The sequence below is a fragment of the Anopheles arabiensis genome, chromosome 2 (assembly GCF_016920715.1).
Source record: "Anopheles arabiensis isolate DONGOLA chromosome 2, AaraD3, whole genome shotgun sequence".
In the NCBI taxonomy this organism is placed as follows: domain Eukaryota; kingdom Metazoa; phylum Arthropoda; class Insecta; order Diptera; family Culicidae; genus Anopheles; species Anopheles arabiensis.
The window spans coordinates 80702040-80720091 of record NC_053517.1 but is presented as its reverse complement, the minus strand read 5'-3'; the positions used below and the strand labels follow the sequence as shown (position 1 = coordinate 80720091).

The following is an 18052-nucleotide window of genomic DNA, read 5'->3' as shown; positions in this document are numbered from 1 at the left end:
AATTCTGTGGTAGAGATTCTACCCCGTTCCATCCATTTGATTATACGTAGTAGAGTTGTGTGACTCAAAACGTTTAAATAATAATAATAAAGTAAAACAAATAATTACTTGCTTCGAACTATCATCCGAGTGCAATCAAATGCTCGCTTGAAAGGATTGCAGAATCGTACACTATGAACGTTGAACAAATACAATTTTTTATTATAGATAATTCAAAAATGCGGGTACAATGCAATATAGTGAATACATTGGAGCTGAAAAACTGGGTCCAAATGAAGATCTTAAAAACATGCATATAACGGGTTTATATTTCCCATGGATCGGGCCTCCATACGTAGATGGGTGGATAAGGCTTTGTACGAGTTGTGTTAAACAGTTGAAAAAAAAAAAAACAAAACTAAATAATTGAATTTTAATATTTATTCATCCATTGAAAGTATATCTTGCGAGAAAAATTATCTTATGGAACAGCAGTGACATTACAACTAAACTGAACTGAAAAGCTGATATGAACAGCAACTCCTATATGGAAAAGTAATGAGACAATAACATACACGGAATAAGGACATTCCTAGGTCAGGGTTTCTTTTATACATGGAAAAATGATAAAGCAACAAAGTTGAATGAAGTTGGCTTAATTGTTTTTATTAGCATTTGGCACTCATGGACATACATGGTTACTTGGTGCTCAAATATTCTTGCCGAAAGTGGGGCACGGGTCAATAATAAGCCGTGACAGTGAGCTTTTCCATAAGTTCAAATCGACTAAATTTTCTGTGGCGTCAACATTACCATACGTCACATCTTAATCAAATGCCATGGTTATACAGCAGAACGCATCACCTGCAAATTAGACCACAGCATCGACACCATCCTCTCACCAGACAGCGATTGCCAGCGTAAACTTTTAAAATGCCTTCATATTACTAACTTTTATAAATAAATCTAATCAAAATCACAATTGTAACAAAAAATAAAATCAACGGATAGCTTTAAGTAAACTGAGAGTACCCGGTAAAAGGTAATTTGTACGCCACAAATGCCTTGCAAAGAACATTGTAAAATAGATTAAATTATGAAAAGAGGTGAATGTGGTCAATCGGCTCAAAGTCTCATTGAAAAAAAAAGAACGACTAAATTGAATTTTTGTATGTCGTATGTGGTTGTAAAATCCACATCGGGGCTTGGTTTTCAATAACTTTTTGATAACCCATAATAGTCAGTCATACGTATGGGGACACGGTCCATTTGGAACTTGAACCCATGATTGGCATATTGTTAAGTCGTACGAGTTGACGACTGTACCACGAGTCCAGCCGATAGTCAAACATACTGAGAAAAAAATGTGGACCATGGTTACTAATGTAATGGAAACAGTAACATTTGCCACATATTGTAGATACAACAAAAATATGGAAGGGCTATGAACCGGGATAAGAATTGGATAGGAACCTGTACCAAGATAGCAACACGGTCAAGATAGCATATAGAGTTTTACTAAAAAAACGTCAAAAGAGAACAGAATTGTTTATCTACATGTGCATGAAAACCTTTAAATGTGCTCTGCAGGCAGTATACACATCTAAGGTTCTGTTGCGAAATCCTGCAACCGGGCCAAATAAACTAGTAAGAAAGCAAATATCGCGTCCATTGACTTCGCAGTGCCAAGCAATGACGCAAAAACTCAATGCGACTATTTTCGGTGAATTTCGGCTGAATATGATATGACACCCTTGTCCGCGAAGCAATCCAACATCTTGAAGCCTTGTCCCATCCACAGTTTTTGGACTAACATGATGCAAAAGCTCTACTCCAACAGTTTTGTTTGCAAAAACTGAGGATGAGTTGATAAAATCGCAGGACAATCTTAAAAGTACGCTTTCCCGCATGTAAATCGTCTGCAATGACGAAAATTCGGGACAACTGACGAAAAGCAGCTCGCAACTTCGTAGACTTATCTTTGCAAGTAAACTTGAATAATTACATTTCAAAGGATGTTCAGGGAAAGATATTATTTCTTAATTTAGTTCTTCCCTCCAGCCGAAAAAATCTGTTTTTTAATGGAAACGTCATTACAATTTATTTATATGACACAGTTACTGATTTTAAAATTCCAACAACTGCTGGAAGATTGAAATTCCACCAATTTATCAATCAGTAGAACATTAGATAACATAACAAAACAGATTACAGCAACAGTGCCTTACAAATCGAAATTTGCTACTGATGTTTTGGTTAAACAAACCACCAAATCTCAAATTTGAAACACCAATACTGATCACATCATATAAAAATAAATTAGAAAGCTTTTATGGAATGCTCTGAAACCCCTCACTGCAATTTGCACCCAGAACGTTTAACCAGAAACACCGCGCGGTTAACCAATCATAATCCTAAAAACTTTCACCGAACACGCGGCACAATTCGTAGGCTTTGCGAGAATCGAATTTTACGGGTGAGATAATTTCAACTTTGATTGAAAAGATTGAAAGCGATACCCACCCATCTGCCAACAGCCACGAAGGGACAACCAGTCGGCGTGTGAAAGCGTTTAGGCTGCTGCAGAAACGGACCCGGAACGGTAACCTTGTTGAACTTTTAAATCGTATAATTCAATTTTAACGGTCCAATATCTAGTTAAAATGTTTCACCTTTTCCCTCCATTTCTTTTTTCTTGTTTCTATCGTTTGATCCAACTCTCTCTCTCTCTTGCTCACTCTTACACCCTTTTGCAAAACCCATGGTAATGGGAAGTTGATCGTTATTTTTCCCTCACGCCTCACCCACCGGACAGAAGTCACCTCTCGGGAAATGGAGTTTTTCAACCACCCTGCCCTTTCACTAAGCGTTTGTCCAATCAAAACAATGTTACCGGGAAACCCACAAACCCATCCCGTCATCCTTTCTCGCTTGAGCTGTACACAATCCGCCTTTTGCACTGACCCGTTCGCCATCGTAACGAGGAAACGCACGACAAGGAGGCGCCAGAATGTTTCTAAAAGGTGTTTCGTGGCCTATAAAGTTAATAAGCTTGCCTCTGCCCAGTGTGCGTGTGTACGCTCGCTTGGTGCGAAGCTAATTTGTTACGCTTCACAAACAATTCTGCTTTGACCGTTTTGGTGCTTCTTTTTTTATTGGGAGAGGGGAAGCTGGAATCGATGGAGAAAAAAGCTCTCCGTTTCCAAGCCAAAGACTTTGAGTGGTATGGGACCCATACTTTGACGCAACTTATTGTCTCACTTCATTATGGTAATAAGATTCGCATGACGAAGGAACGGCATTAAAAAGCTGACAGGGAGGAGTTTTCCAAACTGTGTCTTGCGGAGGCTGTCGGTGTTGTGTCCGTTTTTTGCCAACCGTAAGCCATATTTTAGAGCTTGAGGACGTTTAGTATGCAGTTGAATAATTATCTAAATGAGATTAGAGCATAATTTAATTACTAAGTGCTGATTAACGTCTTGTGCGTGGTACCAGCTTCTCAACAACGTAGCGTGTCCGATAAGAAAACTTTTGGTTTTTCAGTCCACCTGTCACACTTTAAACCATGTGAAACTCATTTAAAACATATCAGCATAAAACAAAACCTCACTTTTAAGTGATTATAAATTCATTCCAGCTTTGCAGTCCTAACATCAATTGCCATTCAAAAGGAAACAACCATACAGCAATTAATATGCCCTACCTCCATAACAACCTCACTGCAAGCTTATGGAGCAACACATTTTTAGCAACAGATGCAAACGATCTCTTAAAATCCTAAAATTGCTTTGATCTTAAATTATAATGCCATAATTGGCCAGTTGCCAGCAGGGCGGACGGGTGCACGAAGACACAAGCCGCACTATTCTCCATTACTCATCGATGCTGCAGCAGCTGGGCAGGGATATAATACACTCTGATCTCTCAAGTATCAGTTATGCACGTGACGCGGATTGTACGGCCTCGGGGCAGTATATTGGTAGCGTGTTAGCAACGATTTTGCGAGACGCGATTAACAACGAGCCGAGATTCTGGAACAGTTTTATGAACCACATTAAATAGAATATTATTATCTCATTAGCCTAATCGCGGGGGCGAGCAATCGTGATTAGCAATTTGAATAGGAAGGGTAACGTAAACATGGTCGTGTGCAGATTAATAGCTAATGTTTGTATTACATGGTTGTTTTATACTGAATACTTTAAGGTATTTTTTTTACAAACAATTATTTTTTTACCAGGCTACAGGGCTACAAAGAAAAAATCTAAAGTAACGAAATTAAAGTAAATACTTGCTTAGTATACGGTTGATGAAAGTGCTTGAAAGCAATGTGTTTTAGCAAGCCAACTCTAATTACTATCATCAATAATGCTACACTATTTTCATTCTATTGTATGCAGCAATAATGTAATTCAACAATAGTTGACTAATTTCGCATATTAAATTACGAAAATATTTCAAAAACATATAAAAAAGTATTTTATAATTTATTACGATTCCGCAAGATAATATTCGGTTCTAATATTGAAATAAACGAAATTAACCTCCACACCACAAAACCGCCTCTCGTCATCGACAACGCTACGGCACGAATACAGTCGAGAGAATGGAATAATTAAAAAAGGGCTAAACAAACACAAATGAAAATGGAAAATATCCTTATCCTGTCTACTACTGCTGCTGCTGCTGCTGCTGCTATTGCTGCTCGAACAACATTTCGGAACGATCTAGCTCTCACGGCCAGATGGTTCCCCTCGTATCATTAACCCTTTTCAAATGTGAAGCGTTGTCGTGTTCGGAGCATCATGGGTTTTCTTCACGAGCAGTATTTTCGGCGGCAGAAGTTTCATTACCCCCTACACGCCGTGGAGAGGGTTCGCTAGAGGGGGCGTTTGTTTTTTTTTTTATGAGTGTTGAATGTAAGAAACAAAAGAAGTAAAACAAAAAGCGTTCTACACAAAAGCAGATAAGCAAGCAACACTACCGAACGCTGAGAACGAGATGTGAAGCAGTATGAGTGCTTCTCCCTTGTCCCTGTAACACATACCCGTTGCTGTCGACCGCCGGATGCAGGGCGGGGGCCGGAAATGGGTGGTTGATCCTGCTGCTGCTGTGAGGAGTCGCCTTGCTGTTGCTGCATCTGCTGCTGCTGCTGCTGCTGTCCATCAGCTCCTCCTGCGCTCCCCGATGGAGCGCTTGTGTCTGTTTGGCCGTTTGCCATGGCGTTTCCACTACTACTACTGCTACTACTACTGCTGTTGCTGTTGCTGCTGCCAGTGTCCGCTCCACCCCCGCCGTCACAGCCTGAAGGAACTGACGATTCCGGTGAAACTGCCGACCGCACGCCTGCTGCTTGGCTGCTCGGGCAGGGCGCACATGGCATAGCGGGAGAGTGTCCGTTTTCTGCAGAAATCGCGCTCCCAATGGTGGACTGTTGCTGCTGCTGCTCGGCTAGGTTGGCGAGGCTGTGCGTGCGGCTTTCAGTGGTATGCTGCTGGGCAGCAACGGCCACTGTACTCATCGTCCGCCCCGGAGACGTGACACTTGCCGCTGCAGGCGCTGGTGACGTCCGAGGCGTCGGTGTCGAAGTGGCGGCTAATGACGCGTTTGGCGGCGATGCCGATGCGCGTGCGAAAGGTGCAGAGGAAAGTGCTGCGGGTGGTGAAGGTGGAACAGCTGCAGTGACGGACGGTGGTGCCGGCAATGGCTGTGCAACCGCCAGGCCCGGTTTCTTGCCCTTGCGGCTCTTCTTGTGCTTGCCGCCCTTGGACGAACTTTTCTTACTGGTTAATGAAAGAAAAATGTCTGCGGACGCGTGCGCCAGTGCGCGTTATCGGGTGGTGCGCGAAAGTGCATATCCGGAAAGCACACATCGACACAGACACACACAGAGCGGATACATGGAAACACACATGGGTACAGTATTCAACAGCGGCACATCGAAATATATTTACACACACACACATATATATGTATATATTTATACGAGGTGCAAATGGATGTGAGGCAAGAAACATAACACGAAGCATGGGAACGTTCCCCCGCCCGACGATGCGCCAGAATATGAAAATAATGGAGAGAGAGAAAGAGAGGGAGAAAAAGAGAGAGAGAAAAAAGAAAGAGAAAACGAGCAAATTTAGACCGCAGAATGAGAATGGCGAATAAATTAAAAGAAAACATCTAAATCAAACACGCACACACACATCCACACGTACACGACGCATCCCATCGCCCACCGGAACCGGATGTCGGAAAACAAGAAAGAAAAAAGGTCAATTTGCAATGCAGTCTAGCGGTGTGAGGACCTTCCCCTAGATACTAGACTGTCCCTCCCTTTTGATACCAAAATAAAATTAATGAGCTTTGTGAGAAAACAGGAAAGCAAGAAACGGTTGAATTTCTCGTTCGATTTTGCCTTGTGCTAAAGTCTCTCTCTCTATTCAGCTTGCTAAGTCGCAATTCAAACCATGGTGCATAGTTGCAGGCGTGCAGTTACGTTTACGATGTACGCTCCGTTACTATAGGGCGCGGACGTTAGCGAAAGCAGCATTGGCGGTGATACGGATTTTGGTGCAGCGGTATATAGTGCTTCAGTGCAGCTTACAAATGCGTAGGTTAATATACGTGTGTTAGTTCTCAGCCATTTACGATGCAACTTCAAATTTACGCAAACAAAACACCGAGGTGCAGCGGAATAATACGTGACATTATGCCCGAAATGTGCAGTAATCTGTGTTTAGTAATGTTTGGTACATGTCATATTAGTAACGTGTTAATATTTGAGTAATTAATGTTTAGAGAGATATTCTATTAAGACAAAATAACTTCCACTTAGCCTTATCTACGGTAGTTTGATCCATTGGAGAATTATGATTAATATTTAATAATACAACCAAAAAAAATCATTCAAACGTTCTATAATATCTTCGTTTCACAAAACGTTACATTAAATTTAATTAGTGCCTCGGAGAAACCTTCGTGAAACTCACTTAAGATTATTTTGTCGAGCTACAAGATGCTTCGATTAGGGACAGATTAGAAGTAAAACCAAGTTTTAACTTATAGCGGCAGTGAACATCTCTGTAGCCGAACGGGCATATCTGATGATTCCTACATGACCGGACAGGGTCATACATCTCATATGAACCGATGCCTAGCGATAGAATCCAAGTGAAAAAATGGTTTGATAATTGGAGTGTTGTGTATGTTGTCGAATGTTGTTACACAGCATGCATCTCCTTCGATTTGTTTCGATGGATAGTCCTATTATCGAATATCGTTCTATACCTGTTCAGAACTTATTTCAAGTGCTAAAACAACGTAAAACATACAATTCAATTGCCAGTTCAAGCCTTGTAAGAAGAGCTAGAATTCCACCCATCCGCTCCCAGCATCCGCTTTCGATAGAACGTTCGTGTCTTAGTATCTTACCAAAAAAAAACAGTGTTTGAAAACCCTGTTTGGAAGATGAAACTAAACATGTAACAATGCGAAATAAACTATCCCCGTAGTTTTTAGTATAAATGATATCTCTGTCGATATTTTTTCCGATAATTACCATAAGCTCTTCTTGGAACAAATTGGGTCATTCGAGAGGAACAATCTACGGTTTCTCAAGCTAATTGAGTATCGATAAATAGATCGTAAATTGATATCCTCAGCTCCCATTCCCGACACCACGCCGGTTCCAAGGAACCATATAATTAAACAGGAAGCATACACTCATTTCTGCCATCCCCGATTCAAATGTAGTAGATCTCTGGGACTTATTCGCTTCTCCCTTTTCACCTTTCACCTCTCCGTGCTTTATATCCATTCCCACCTCCTACCCATGCACACGGATGGCACGGAAACTCGGTTAGAATACGTTATCAACTGCGCTAAGCAACCACACTTCCGGCTCGCTGTGTGCTTATATGCCTCTTCGTCGACTTCTTCGAAGGTGGTAGCTTTATTCGAAGCTTCTGTCCCCCCCAAGACTGCCTGCTTTATGGTATCCCATTCGGCAAAGAGATTGAGTGCGATACCTTAGAGTGTAAGACGAAGCGCGCTTGGCGGGCTATAAAGGAAAAGAGAGGATAAGAAGGATTATAACTTCCGTAAGCACCCAACCACCATTCCACCCCCTCACAACACGCTTTGCATCTTGAGACTGCTGCTGCTGCTGCTGCTGTTGCTAAAACGCTTTTATGCGCCAGTATCGCCTCGCTGAAGCTTTCTTCCATCCACACGTCTACGTTCGCTTCGTTCGTGCTGATACAGGTGGTGGTGTTAGAGAGGCTTGTCTCTCGATTCTCGATTTTTCGGCCTTGCGGTACAGCATGGAAAAGGGAAGCCTCATCCGAGCGCGAGCGAAACTAGAAACAACCGGATGTAGTAGCAGCTCTAAGTGTCTTTTCAAAACGATGCCCCAGTGCCTGCGTAATCGTTGATCCAGGCGCTTAGCAAATGCTAGAGTTTGCCTTACCGCTTTGCTCCTATCTTCCCCCCACCCGATGGATGGAGAGAAAATGATTTTGTGGGTTTTTGGTGCCACAGTTCTCTCCTCCCTTGCTTGCACTGCAGGCTCCGGAAAGTATGCTGAACAAACAGAGCCTGCCGCTGCTTCCCTGCCCACCGCATGGCACATCAACTTTTCTAACTAGTTTTTCTTACTCCGTACAAACACACACAGGCGCACACACTGCTTCCGGTTGTTTACTGAGCCGTAAAAAGGATCGAGCGTGTGTCAGTACTGTTCCGCAAATGAGCAGCAGAGCGACGGAGGATACGAAACTAGCGTGCATAAATTTCCCTCTGCTGGCCTTGCCAAGGTTAAGACACGGTCGACACACGAGCCACTCGGAGCGAGGTAGCGCGCGACGGTTGGATGCGATGAGGCAGAATGTCCCGCCATGCTGCTGCTACTCCCTCGCTTCCGTTTCGACACCCGATTTCCCAACTTTTCCCTGCGCTCGAGCACAAAGTTTCGCCTTCAAGGATTTCCCACGGACCGCGGCGACGGCGGCGGGTCGGACCGAGGCATTCAAACTCCGTTTCCCGGTGAACTATTTATTAGCCAGTGAAACGCAAACGGTAAGAGTGAATTTCTACCGCAAAATCACTCGAGAATATGTGTGTGCATGGGGGGCGTACACCAGAAAATGCAGTTCGATCCGTCCGGGAACGAGGGGCGCTCGCACGAGATTATGATGAAGCCTGAGCACAGACCCCTTGCCACCAACAAACACACACACATTGCTGCGGTGAACCATAAATATGTCCAATTCAAATGGCCGTGTATGTTTGGCCTCGTTCGCCGTTCTTGAGAATCTGTCGGTGAAGCCGGAAAGGCAAGTAGGTGAAGCCACCAGCGAACCTGCAGCGACCTCGTGCGGCGGGTTTTTCGATGCGGTTTGTAAGTAAGCTTGGGCTCAAGGAAACCGTATCGATTGTGTTGTTTGTCCCGGGAAGTGGGAACCAATTGGATGATCAAGTTCTAGGAATTGAACAACGGAACATGCAAATGGCCAGTGGTTTAAAACCGTGGTTTTATTTCTGCTTGTGCCAGTTCTCTTTTGTAGCGACAAATAAGACTTCAAATGGTGTGATAATCTCTTCAGAACACTAAACCTGACTCAAACACAAAACTAGAATAAAACTCAAAACCACTGTAGTGCTTCATATTTCTTGAGATTATACACGTCCGAGTGGCTTCCTTCTTGGAGGACTAAACTTTTCCCACTTTCCCCGGGCAGCCCAAGTACCATCGTCTTTCGACGAAAACTTTGTCTTGCGGGATAAGACGCACAAGAACACAAATAAAATGTTCTCTCCCGCAAGGACACATTTTCACTCCTAAACAGCAGAGTTGAAAATCACACAACGTACCGAGAGACCCGTCCAAAACACACGCAAAAACACAACCTAGGACAATGTGCTGCAGTAGCAATTGGTACGCCTTTTTTTTCGTTGTTCTGGTAACACTCTACCTCCAATAGAGCATCAATGCCAGAGGAAGGTTGCACCGACCAACAAAAAAAACACACTTTGGTTTGATTTGGGGTTTCCCTTCGGTTTCGGTAGAAGTTTTTGGATTTCGTGCGAATCGGGTTTTTTCCGCATCCAAAGGACGAAATTTGACCTACTTTCGGAATGCAATTGTAGGCAGAGCAAAGAAAGGCAGGCAAATAAAACAAAAGTGTGCAGGAGAGAACACGGTGAAAACACACAAAACTGGAAGGAGAGAAGAGAGCTTAATCCTCAGTGACTTTTTTGTGTGTGTGTGTTTTTTTTTTCGTTTTTTGTGTGCAACTTTTAGGGGAGAGTTTCATTTGTTTTGAAGCAACCCACACACACACACACGCGTGAGAGAATAATGGAGAGAAAACTCTGACTCAGCTGTACGAGAAAAGGACCTCTATCGATAAATGCATCGTTCCGAAGAATTCCTTTCCCACGATTCGTTCCGTTCTTAGCATTAAGAAGGAAATATTATTATGATTATTTAAGCTTTTTCCGGGGGTTTTTCTTGGGAAAGCAATCGTATTTTTGCTACACACAGATGCCGTTTTATTAGAACATTATAGTCAAACTCAACTGCTTTGTGCTGCAACCAACGATAGCTAAGAGACGTTTCACTCGGCATCAAAACCAACATGTGCTGTGGACAAACATTGCCTACAATTCACCAGGATTAGTAGCACTACAAAGTAATCAATCAAGTGTTAGCATTGTGGAAAACCAGAAGATTCAATCAGTGGGAGATAAAAACAAACAAACAAACAAATTGTTACAAAATATTCCCTTACTCCAAAATACTGCAACTAACACAACGTGACGAAGAGGGAGAGTGAGAGATAATAGCACAGGTTTGTGAAGACAATTATTTTTCTTGCGGCCTTATAACTCATCCCCAATTTTTCTACTAAAAAAACGAAACACTTTCACTATTTCTACTGCGAACGTTAAAATTAAAAGCGACTTTTTAGAAAACTGATAAAAAATATTTCCTTTCAAAATTAGAAGAAAAAGATTGAGTAAAATTTAATCTAACGTAGTTGTACGGCCAATTCGTAACCTTTCCCTTATACGAATGAAAAAACAAAATCTACAGCCTGGGACACAACAACAGCTAGCATTTATCCCCTCTGTCGTGTCGCGCATCAGCGAAACACTGTCCGGACTTCCTGCCCATCCGCTGGTCGTACCAGCACCAACACCAACCCCACAACGAAAGCAAACAAAGATAGACACACACGCAACGCCGCGGCTGGCGTCGCGATAGCTGTACCTCCGAAATAATCAGCGAGAGCAGCCAGCTTGCTCCGAGCAGTAGCTTTCCGGTCCAGCGGAAGAAGTGTGTGAGGAAAATTTTGCCGGCCCTCACGTGTTCCGCGCCCAAGCCAGCAAAATAGGTGAAACCCACGGGGCCGAGCGGGGCGTCGCGTGCGTCTCTATTACGGGCGGGGCCACCCGGACAAACCGGATCGACGACGATGATACTTGCGCTGTTTTGGTGGTGGCTGCAAGGATGGGTTTTGTTTTGTTTTGTTTTTTTTAGCGCACTTCCGGCATTGCCCTGCTGACGCGTTGTAAACACATCTAACTCTAGAAACCGCACTAACAAGGACACACGCGCACAAACATACACCACAAGAAGGGGGTTGGAAGAAGATTTATTCGCAACGGAGAATTAGCCCTTCAAACACAAACGGAAATGAAACACGAATGCCACCACCACTACCACGTGTACGTGTGTGTGTTTGTTTTCTGTTGTAGGGGGGTTGTAAGGATTGCACTTTTACACTGCGTAATAACTGTGGTTTAACTGCACTGGGACATATCTTTGGGTTGATTGCACTATTTCGATTTTAGTTGTTAATATTTTTCATTATTTTCCTTCCGTAGCTCGACCGAACTTGCTTGAATGGATGAATAAAATAGATTGTTAGTTTAAAAACAAAACAACAATACTTTTAGTTGATAGTGTTACGGTTCATTGTGAGCAGTGCTTGAAACAAAAGGTCCAAAACCTGTCCACCTTCAATGAACTCTCTTTTGTCAGTAAAAAAATACACACAAAATGGTAAACGACGTATTTTTCCTCTCGCAAAGTCGCCAATAAAAACAACTGCCCACGTCATCCCTGCCGCCTTCATGGTCTCACAAATTTTCCTCTTTTCAACGTGATTTTTTTTGAACGCACACACACACGCAACCACTCTACACACCACACTACGCTGCGCAACCTCTTACGCACCGCACCACACACCAAACCAGTCCGAAACGCAACCCGCCGCGTCAAAACAGAAGCGAACGGTCGGTCGGTTGGTGCGCTCGCGTTACGTAATCACTGTTTGACGGACGCCAGAGTGAAAATCTTCCCTTCTCCCACCCAAGCCAAGGGTCGGCAGATGATGCGCTGGCTGCTGCTGCTACTGCTGCTTCAACTGGCCTTTCCCTTCGTGTCCCCTGTCTCCGTCCAACACACACAACACCTGTTAGTTTTGATGCAAAAATAATTACACTTCAAAAAAGCATAACTTTTTATGCTCCGTGACCCATCAAGGCAAGCGAATTTCCATTCGCGAAGGAAGCTCGAGATGGAATGAGTTTTTTTTTACTTCTTCTTGCAATGACAGGATGGTACCATCACGAAAATAAAATTTGCATCAACAACACAAAGCAGCAACACTGAGCAGGCCTCGGGCATCATTAATTCATCACTCAACGCGTCTTTTCTGGTCGTTTTTACACGAGCACTTGAACTAGCACTCCCATCCCGGTCGCACACACACACACTGTTCTGAACACAACGTTCCTGTCCGCGCCGATTCGATGTGCAGACAGACAGAGGCTCCGAAACAGGGATCCCGCTCTGCCGGCTGGTTTTTCCGTTGGCAAACACACTTTGACAAAACTATTTTTGACTTTGCCCATACACACATACACACATACAACACATACACCGTGCGGGCATCATCATCGTCATCAACAACAAAAACGCGGACCAAAATGACTTAAAACTTACTGTAAACGAGACCTTTTTAAACACACAGCAACCGAACAACAATATTGTGTCTTTCCTTTTTTTGCTGTTCTGTTTCTTTTACTTTATTCTCGTCCTTTTTTTTGTTGATGCATTCACCGTTCTCCTTGTGTTTGTGTGTTTAAAAAAAAATCGTCCACCATTGCTTTTCAATTTCAATTTCAACGCTATCAAAGCGCAAAAGTGTGCCTCTGTCCAGTGCCAAACAATCGCAGCACAATTTGCATATTCAACGCTGCTTTTGTGCTGCATATTGAGTGTGCTGTGGTACTTGAGATAATGTACCGATAGCAACAAGATATCGAGAGCGAGAGAGAGAGAGAGAGAGAGAGAGAGAGAGAGAGAGAGAAGAAGGGAGAGAGAGAGAGAAAGACTGTGAAATTTTTTGTGTATAAGAGAGAGAGAGAGAACTTCCAAGACATCCGAAACATCCGAGAACATTGGCGCGGACGGCGAGCCGTGTTCCCTGCTTCGTTCCCCTGCTTCGACGTTGGAAAATGATTTTTCTTTGATTTTTGGCGGAGTCTGGGAGAGGGGAGGATTGGGCCTTTGGTACGTATGTTACGAAACATGCTGGTTCCCGGTGTGCATAACAACACTGGCGGTCGCTATATGCCTCTTACTACGCTTTGATCTTGCTTGTTTGGCAAAGTGGTAAAGTGCACCAAACATACACACTACACTGCTTGCTTTTCATTTTTGCTGATCAGTTTTCCAACTCTCCAACCAATCAACCGAACAAGTGAAAGGAAATGTTTGCTATTTTTCGATCGATTTTTCTCCACTTTTCAAGCAAGCACAGTCATTGTTATCGGGGAAAAAAATGGGAAGCAACATAGGCAACAAGACTTTGCGCCATGTCAACCCACAGCAAGCGCGCTACCATCAACAGCAGCAGCAGCAGTATAGCATACCACAGCATCCATTCATCGATTTTTCTCCCACACCTTTCTCCCGCTCTGTCTACTTCCTCCTTACCGAAATTCACCATCCCCTTCACCAAAACTGACCGTGCGTTGCCGACCCACCATCGAACGTTCCACACTGTGATCATAATTTAAACGTTGTCCAAGGAAACATGACAGCATGTGCGGGACCTGTGGGGAAATGCATACATAAACATATTTTTGAATGCACTCACACGCACACACGCACATCCACGAGCTAGCGATACACAAAGGATGGAAATCACGGAAAAGCTTATTCCATCCCATTTTCCTCTCTATCTGTCTCCCTCTCTCTCTCTCTCTTGTCCCTTCCTTTTTGTGTGGTTTGTTGGTTGGTGGGATAGGGAGGCACAAATCGATTGCCCGATGGTTTCACAGCCTCTCCTGTATTCAGTGGCGATGGGGCAGGTGTGGGGTTTTTACCTTTTTTACGCAGCACACAGTCGGAGGTAATGGCTATTCATTATTCAATCGCTTCATCAATATTTGTGGCCCGGTGGGAGGACTGCAAGGGAGGGAGGGAAGCACAGCTAGCTTTTTCCTTGCATCAGCATTTTTGGGTCACCAGCATTCCGGCGAACGGGGAAGCAATGGGACAAAATGCTGAACAATAGTTCATTTATTAATTCATTTTTTGATTATTTATCAATTCCGCTGAAACGGGGCACACGACGGGGTTTTGGTACAGATGTCGAAAGGTATGGATGGAAAAGGCACAGCAAAGGGGACGAAGAGTTCTGACAGCTTAACGAAAACGCAAAACATTCGATCCTAATAGAAACCGAGCTAGTTTTTCCCCAGATTTATAATAAATTGTTTGCTTAACTTCAAACAGTTCAACACACCTATACACTGCACTGCAGCGCGGAGTTGTTCAAGCACCAGCACGGCAACACATCCATCTGATAGCAAGAATTCTATCGAAACTGTGCGCCACTTCAGACTAGCACCACCCCGAACCCTCCCGAAGGTAAATCACATTGCGCACCGTCGTCCCTCTGTCCCTCTGTCACAGCCACACAGCCAACAGCCCAACTCATGCTCCTCTCCCCATGGAAACGCGTTTCGAAGACGATGCTCTCGAAGCGCAATAACTGACACGCACACACACGCACATACAAGCAGCATCCACGATGAGATAATGCGACCAAGGAAAATTAGAGATGGAAATTCACAAACACCCCAATACCACACACACAAACACATGCGTCCATAAAAAAGGGCTACGTTTTGTGTCAGGTTCACAGGTTCGATTTCACCACTGGCTAATGTATTATGGCTGGCGACCTCCAACAACAACCAAACCAGCAACCCCTAAAAAAAAACACACACACAATATTCTATGCGCACGGAAATATGCAAGTGCTAGCAGTGAGCAAACAGCACCAAACGGAGGAACACAACACTACTCACGGGGTGTGCTGCAAAATACACACATACACACAGTCGCGCGCACACACGCACACACACGCGCAGCGCACACAGTCACGCACACGCAGACGAACTCGGTCGCTTGCACAGACGGGCGAACGCGTGTGGGGCTTCGCGAAGGCTCAGAACCGAACTGGTGGTGACCGAACCGCCGGAATCCCGGTCATGGCCGGGCCATCGTCCCGGGTACGACGAGCCGAACGTCCTCCTGTGCGCCTCACCCCGGGTGGTGGGGGGTTTTTCTCCATCGGCCCCGAACACGGAAACGAACCGAGGCAAACAATCGCGAGCGAGAGAGAATGAGCACGGCAATGGTATGCATTTTCCGCGTGATCCGATTTTCCGCGAGCTCCTCTCTCTCTCTCTCTTGCGCGGGCGCGCGTATTTTCTCTTGTTTGTGTTCGGTCGCTTCCTCGCCAGCCACACGTAAAACGAGCACGCTGTTCTTCCTGATTGTGGCTGGATGGCCCACCTTGTGAAGGTAAATAGAAACGCATTTTGTCTGTGAGACTGAATTTTCCCCTCACAAAATCATCCACTCTTATGCTCTCTCGCTCTTCCTCTCTTTCCCTTTCGTAAATGGCACGCTCTCAAACATACGAAACGAAAATCGAACACTGATTTAAAAAAATACTTAGAAATAATGCATGCCTACATTCCGATAAACAGAGTAAGTATTTGTCTAAAAATTCATACACGACAAAAAAGTGGCAACATTGGATCTCATATTCTAGGTCATCAAATGGAGTAGTCAAAGGAGTCTTTGTTCAGGCACTTTGCAATAAAGCACATAAAAAGAAATAAAAAGCTTATTGAACCTTTTGGAAGCAAACTATTTGAATAAAGTGAAATAAAGTCATTTCATGGTCACAATAAAATTATGGCATCTCTTATCTGGTGTATAATTATTGCAAGCACTGTAACCGCGGCAACCTGCAAATCTCGTCAACCGTTTCTCAGCGCAGCTGTTGAATAATGAGATTCCATACCCCTTTTTTGAGGTAAAAGAAAAACTCTCCTTTATGCTGATGAACGCTTACGCGTTTTCTCTTTCTTTCGCTCTCTGTCTCCCTCTCACTTGCAGCGCAGCGCTCTCTACTATCTCACACAGAGAGTAGAAAAATGCCCGAACGGAAAAATTCTTTTATCGTCTTCCCACCCTTTCTGTCAGTTTTTAGCTCAGTGTACCTTTTCTCGCATGCTGGCATGTTGCTATCTACTACACCTTTCTTTATAGCCCTCGCAGCACGTTTGACAACTCTGCGTTTATTTGCAGCAAAAAAAAACAACAACGACAACAACAAACACACGCCGCCAAAATATGTTGCTACACGGCACCAGCGGTACAAACACATCGGAAAGTTCGCGCCGATGATGGCTACCAGACTCCGGATACGATGACAGGGAACGGGAGCACAGGAGCCGCGGTACGGAATGGAATGGTTTCTTCGGACGGGAAATTCCGAACCATGACAGACACACAACAAACCCACAGCGCGCCTTGTGCACAATCTTGCCGCCGCACCACACGTTCGAGAGTGCTAAAACATTCCATCATCATCAACATCCTCATCATCATCAGCAGCAATCGGTAGCTTGTGCGCGTACCGTTCGTTTATTTCGTTTTTGGGGATGGTTTTCTTGTTTCGTTTTTAGGTCCGTTGCAATTGTTTGTTTCTTGTCACGGTGTCCAATAGTAAGGACAGGCACCATATCCGGTTAACGTCGATCACGCATTTTGTATGGTGATTGGAGTGACCGACCATCAACGGTTCCTTCTGGGCGTATGCGTTTAATTATTAATACTGATCCTGCCAGTAAGAGGTGAAACAATATTTCGCTACGCAAATGCTGTTCGTGCTATCATCGAACTGTACCAAGCGTAAGGTTTCTTTCAACACAACACTGTTGTGAAACTGTTGATGATGCAATGTTGATATCTTGTTATCTTTGCTCGTTGCCATATCATACTCATGGAACGCAAAAAACGGCAGGATCTTTTTACAATTGTATGATAAATGGTGAAGGTGTGATACATATTCTCTATACTTTCAACAATATTTTATGATATTTTTAGTACTCAGATCTGTAAAGTGCAATCATTTGAATTCGGCAATCGAGCAATTAATCAATACATTACGACAACCAACTCAATCGTAATTGATCAACCCAGCTCATATGTGACATTCCTTTAACAAAAAAAGGTTTCCACTATCGTTAAAAAAGACGTCAAAATTAGGTTCAGATTACGATTCAGTTTTCAAGATTTTGACTCTTATCTTGGGCTTCATAGCTCACGAGCGTGAAAAGGTTGTAAATGTATAACCAATTAACATTTTGAGTGCTATGGCCATCATATATAATAGCCAGTTATGTTTCCTAGGGTATATCTGGTTTGGATAGTCAGGAATAATAATTGATAATAATTTACTTTAAATCTTAATATCTTGTAACAGATAGGGCCATATATTATAAAATTTTCAAAAAAGATCAATATTATGCTAAATAACTTTATAATGTATGCGGTTTTGGCAAATGTTTGTTTTGTAATGACCACTGATTTTACAACAATTAATTGACAGAAGACTGTAGAACTGAAGGCGGAAGAACTGAAGGCTGAAGACTTAAGGTGAAACGCTGAAGATGTTCGGCCTCAGCACAATTT

The 18052-nt window shown here is 43.6% G+C and overlaps 1 protein-coding gene across 1 annotated transcript in view; it reads right to left on the bottom strand.

The window, feature by feature from the left end:
* Positions 1 to 15532, bottom strand: part of LOC120898515 (protein encore) — a 37450-nt gene extending 21918 nt beyond the window's left edge. The window contains 2 exon segments of the mRNA XM_040304473.1: positions 5027 to 5784; positions 15370 to 15532. Coding sequence (XP_040160407.1) covers positions 5027 to 5784; positions 15370 to 15394 — 783 coding nt within the window. The 5' untranslated portion in view covers positions 15395 to 15532.
* Between the last annotated feature and the right edge of the window lie 2520 nt (positions 15533 to 18052).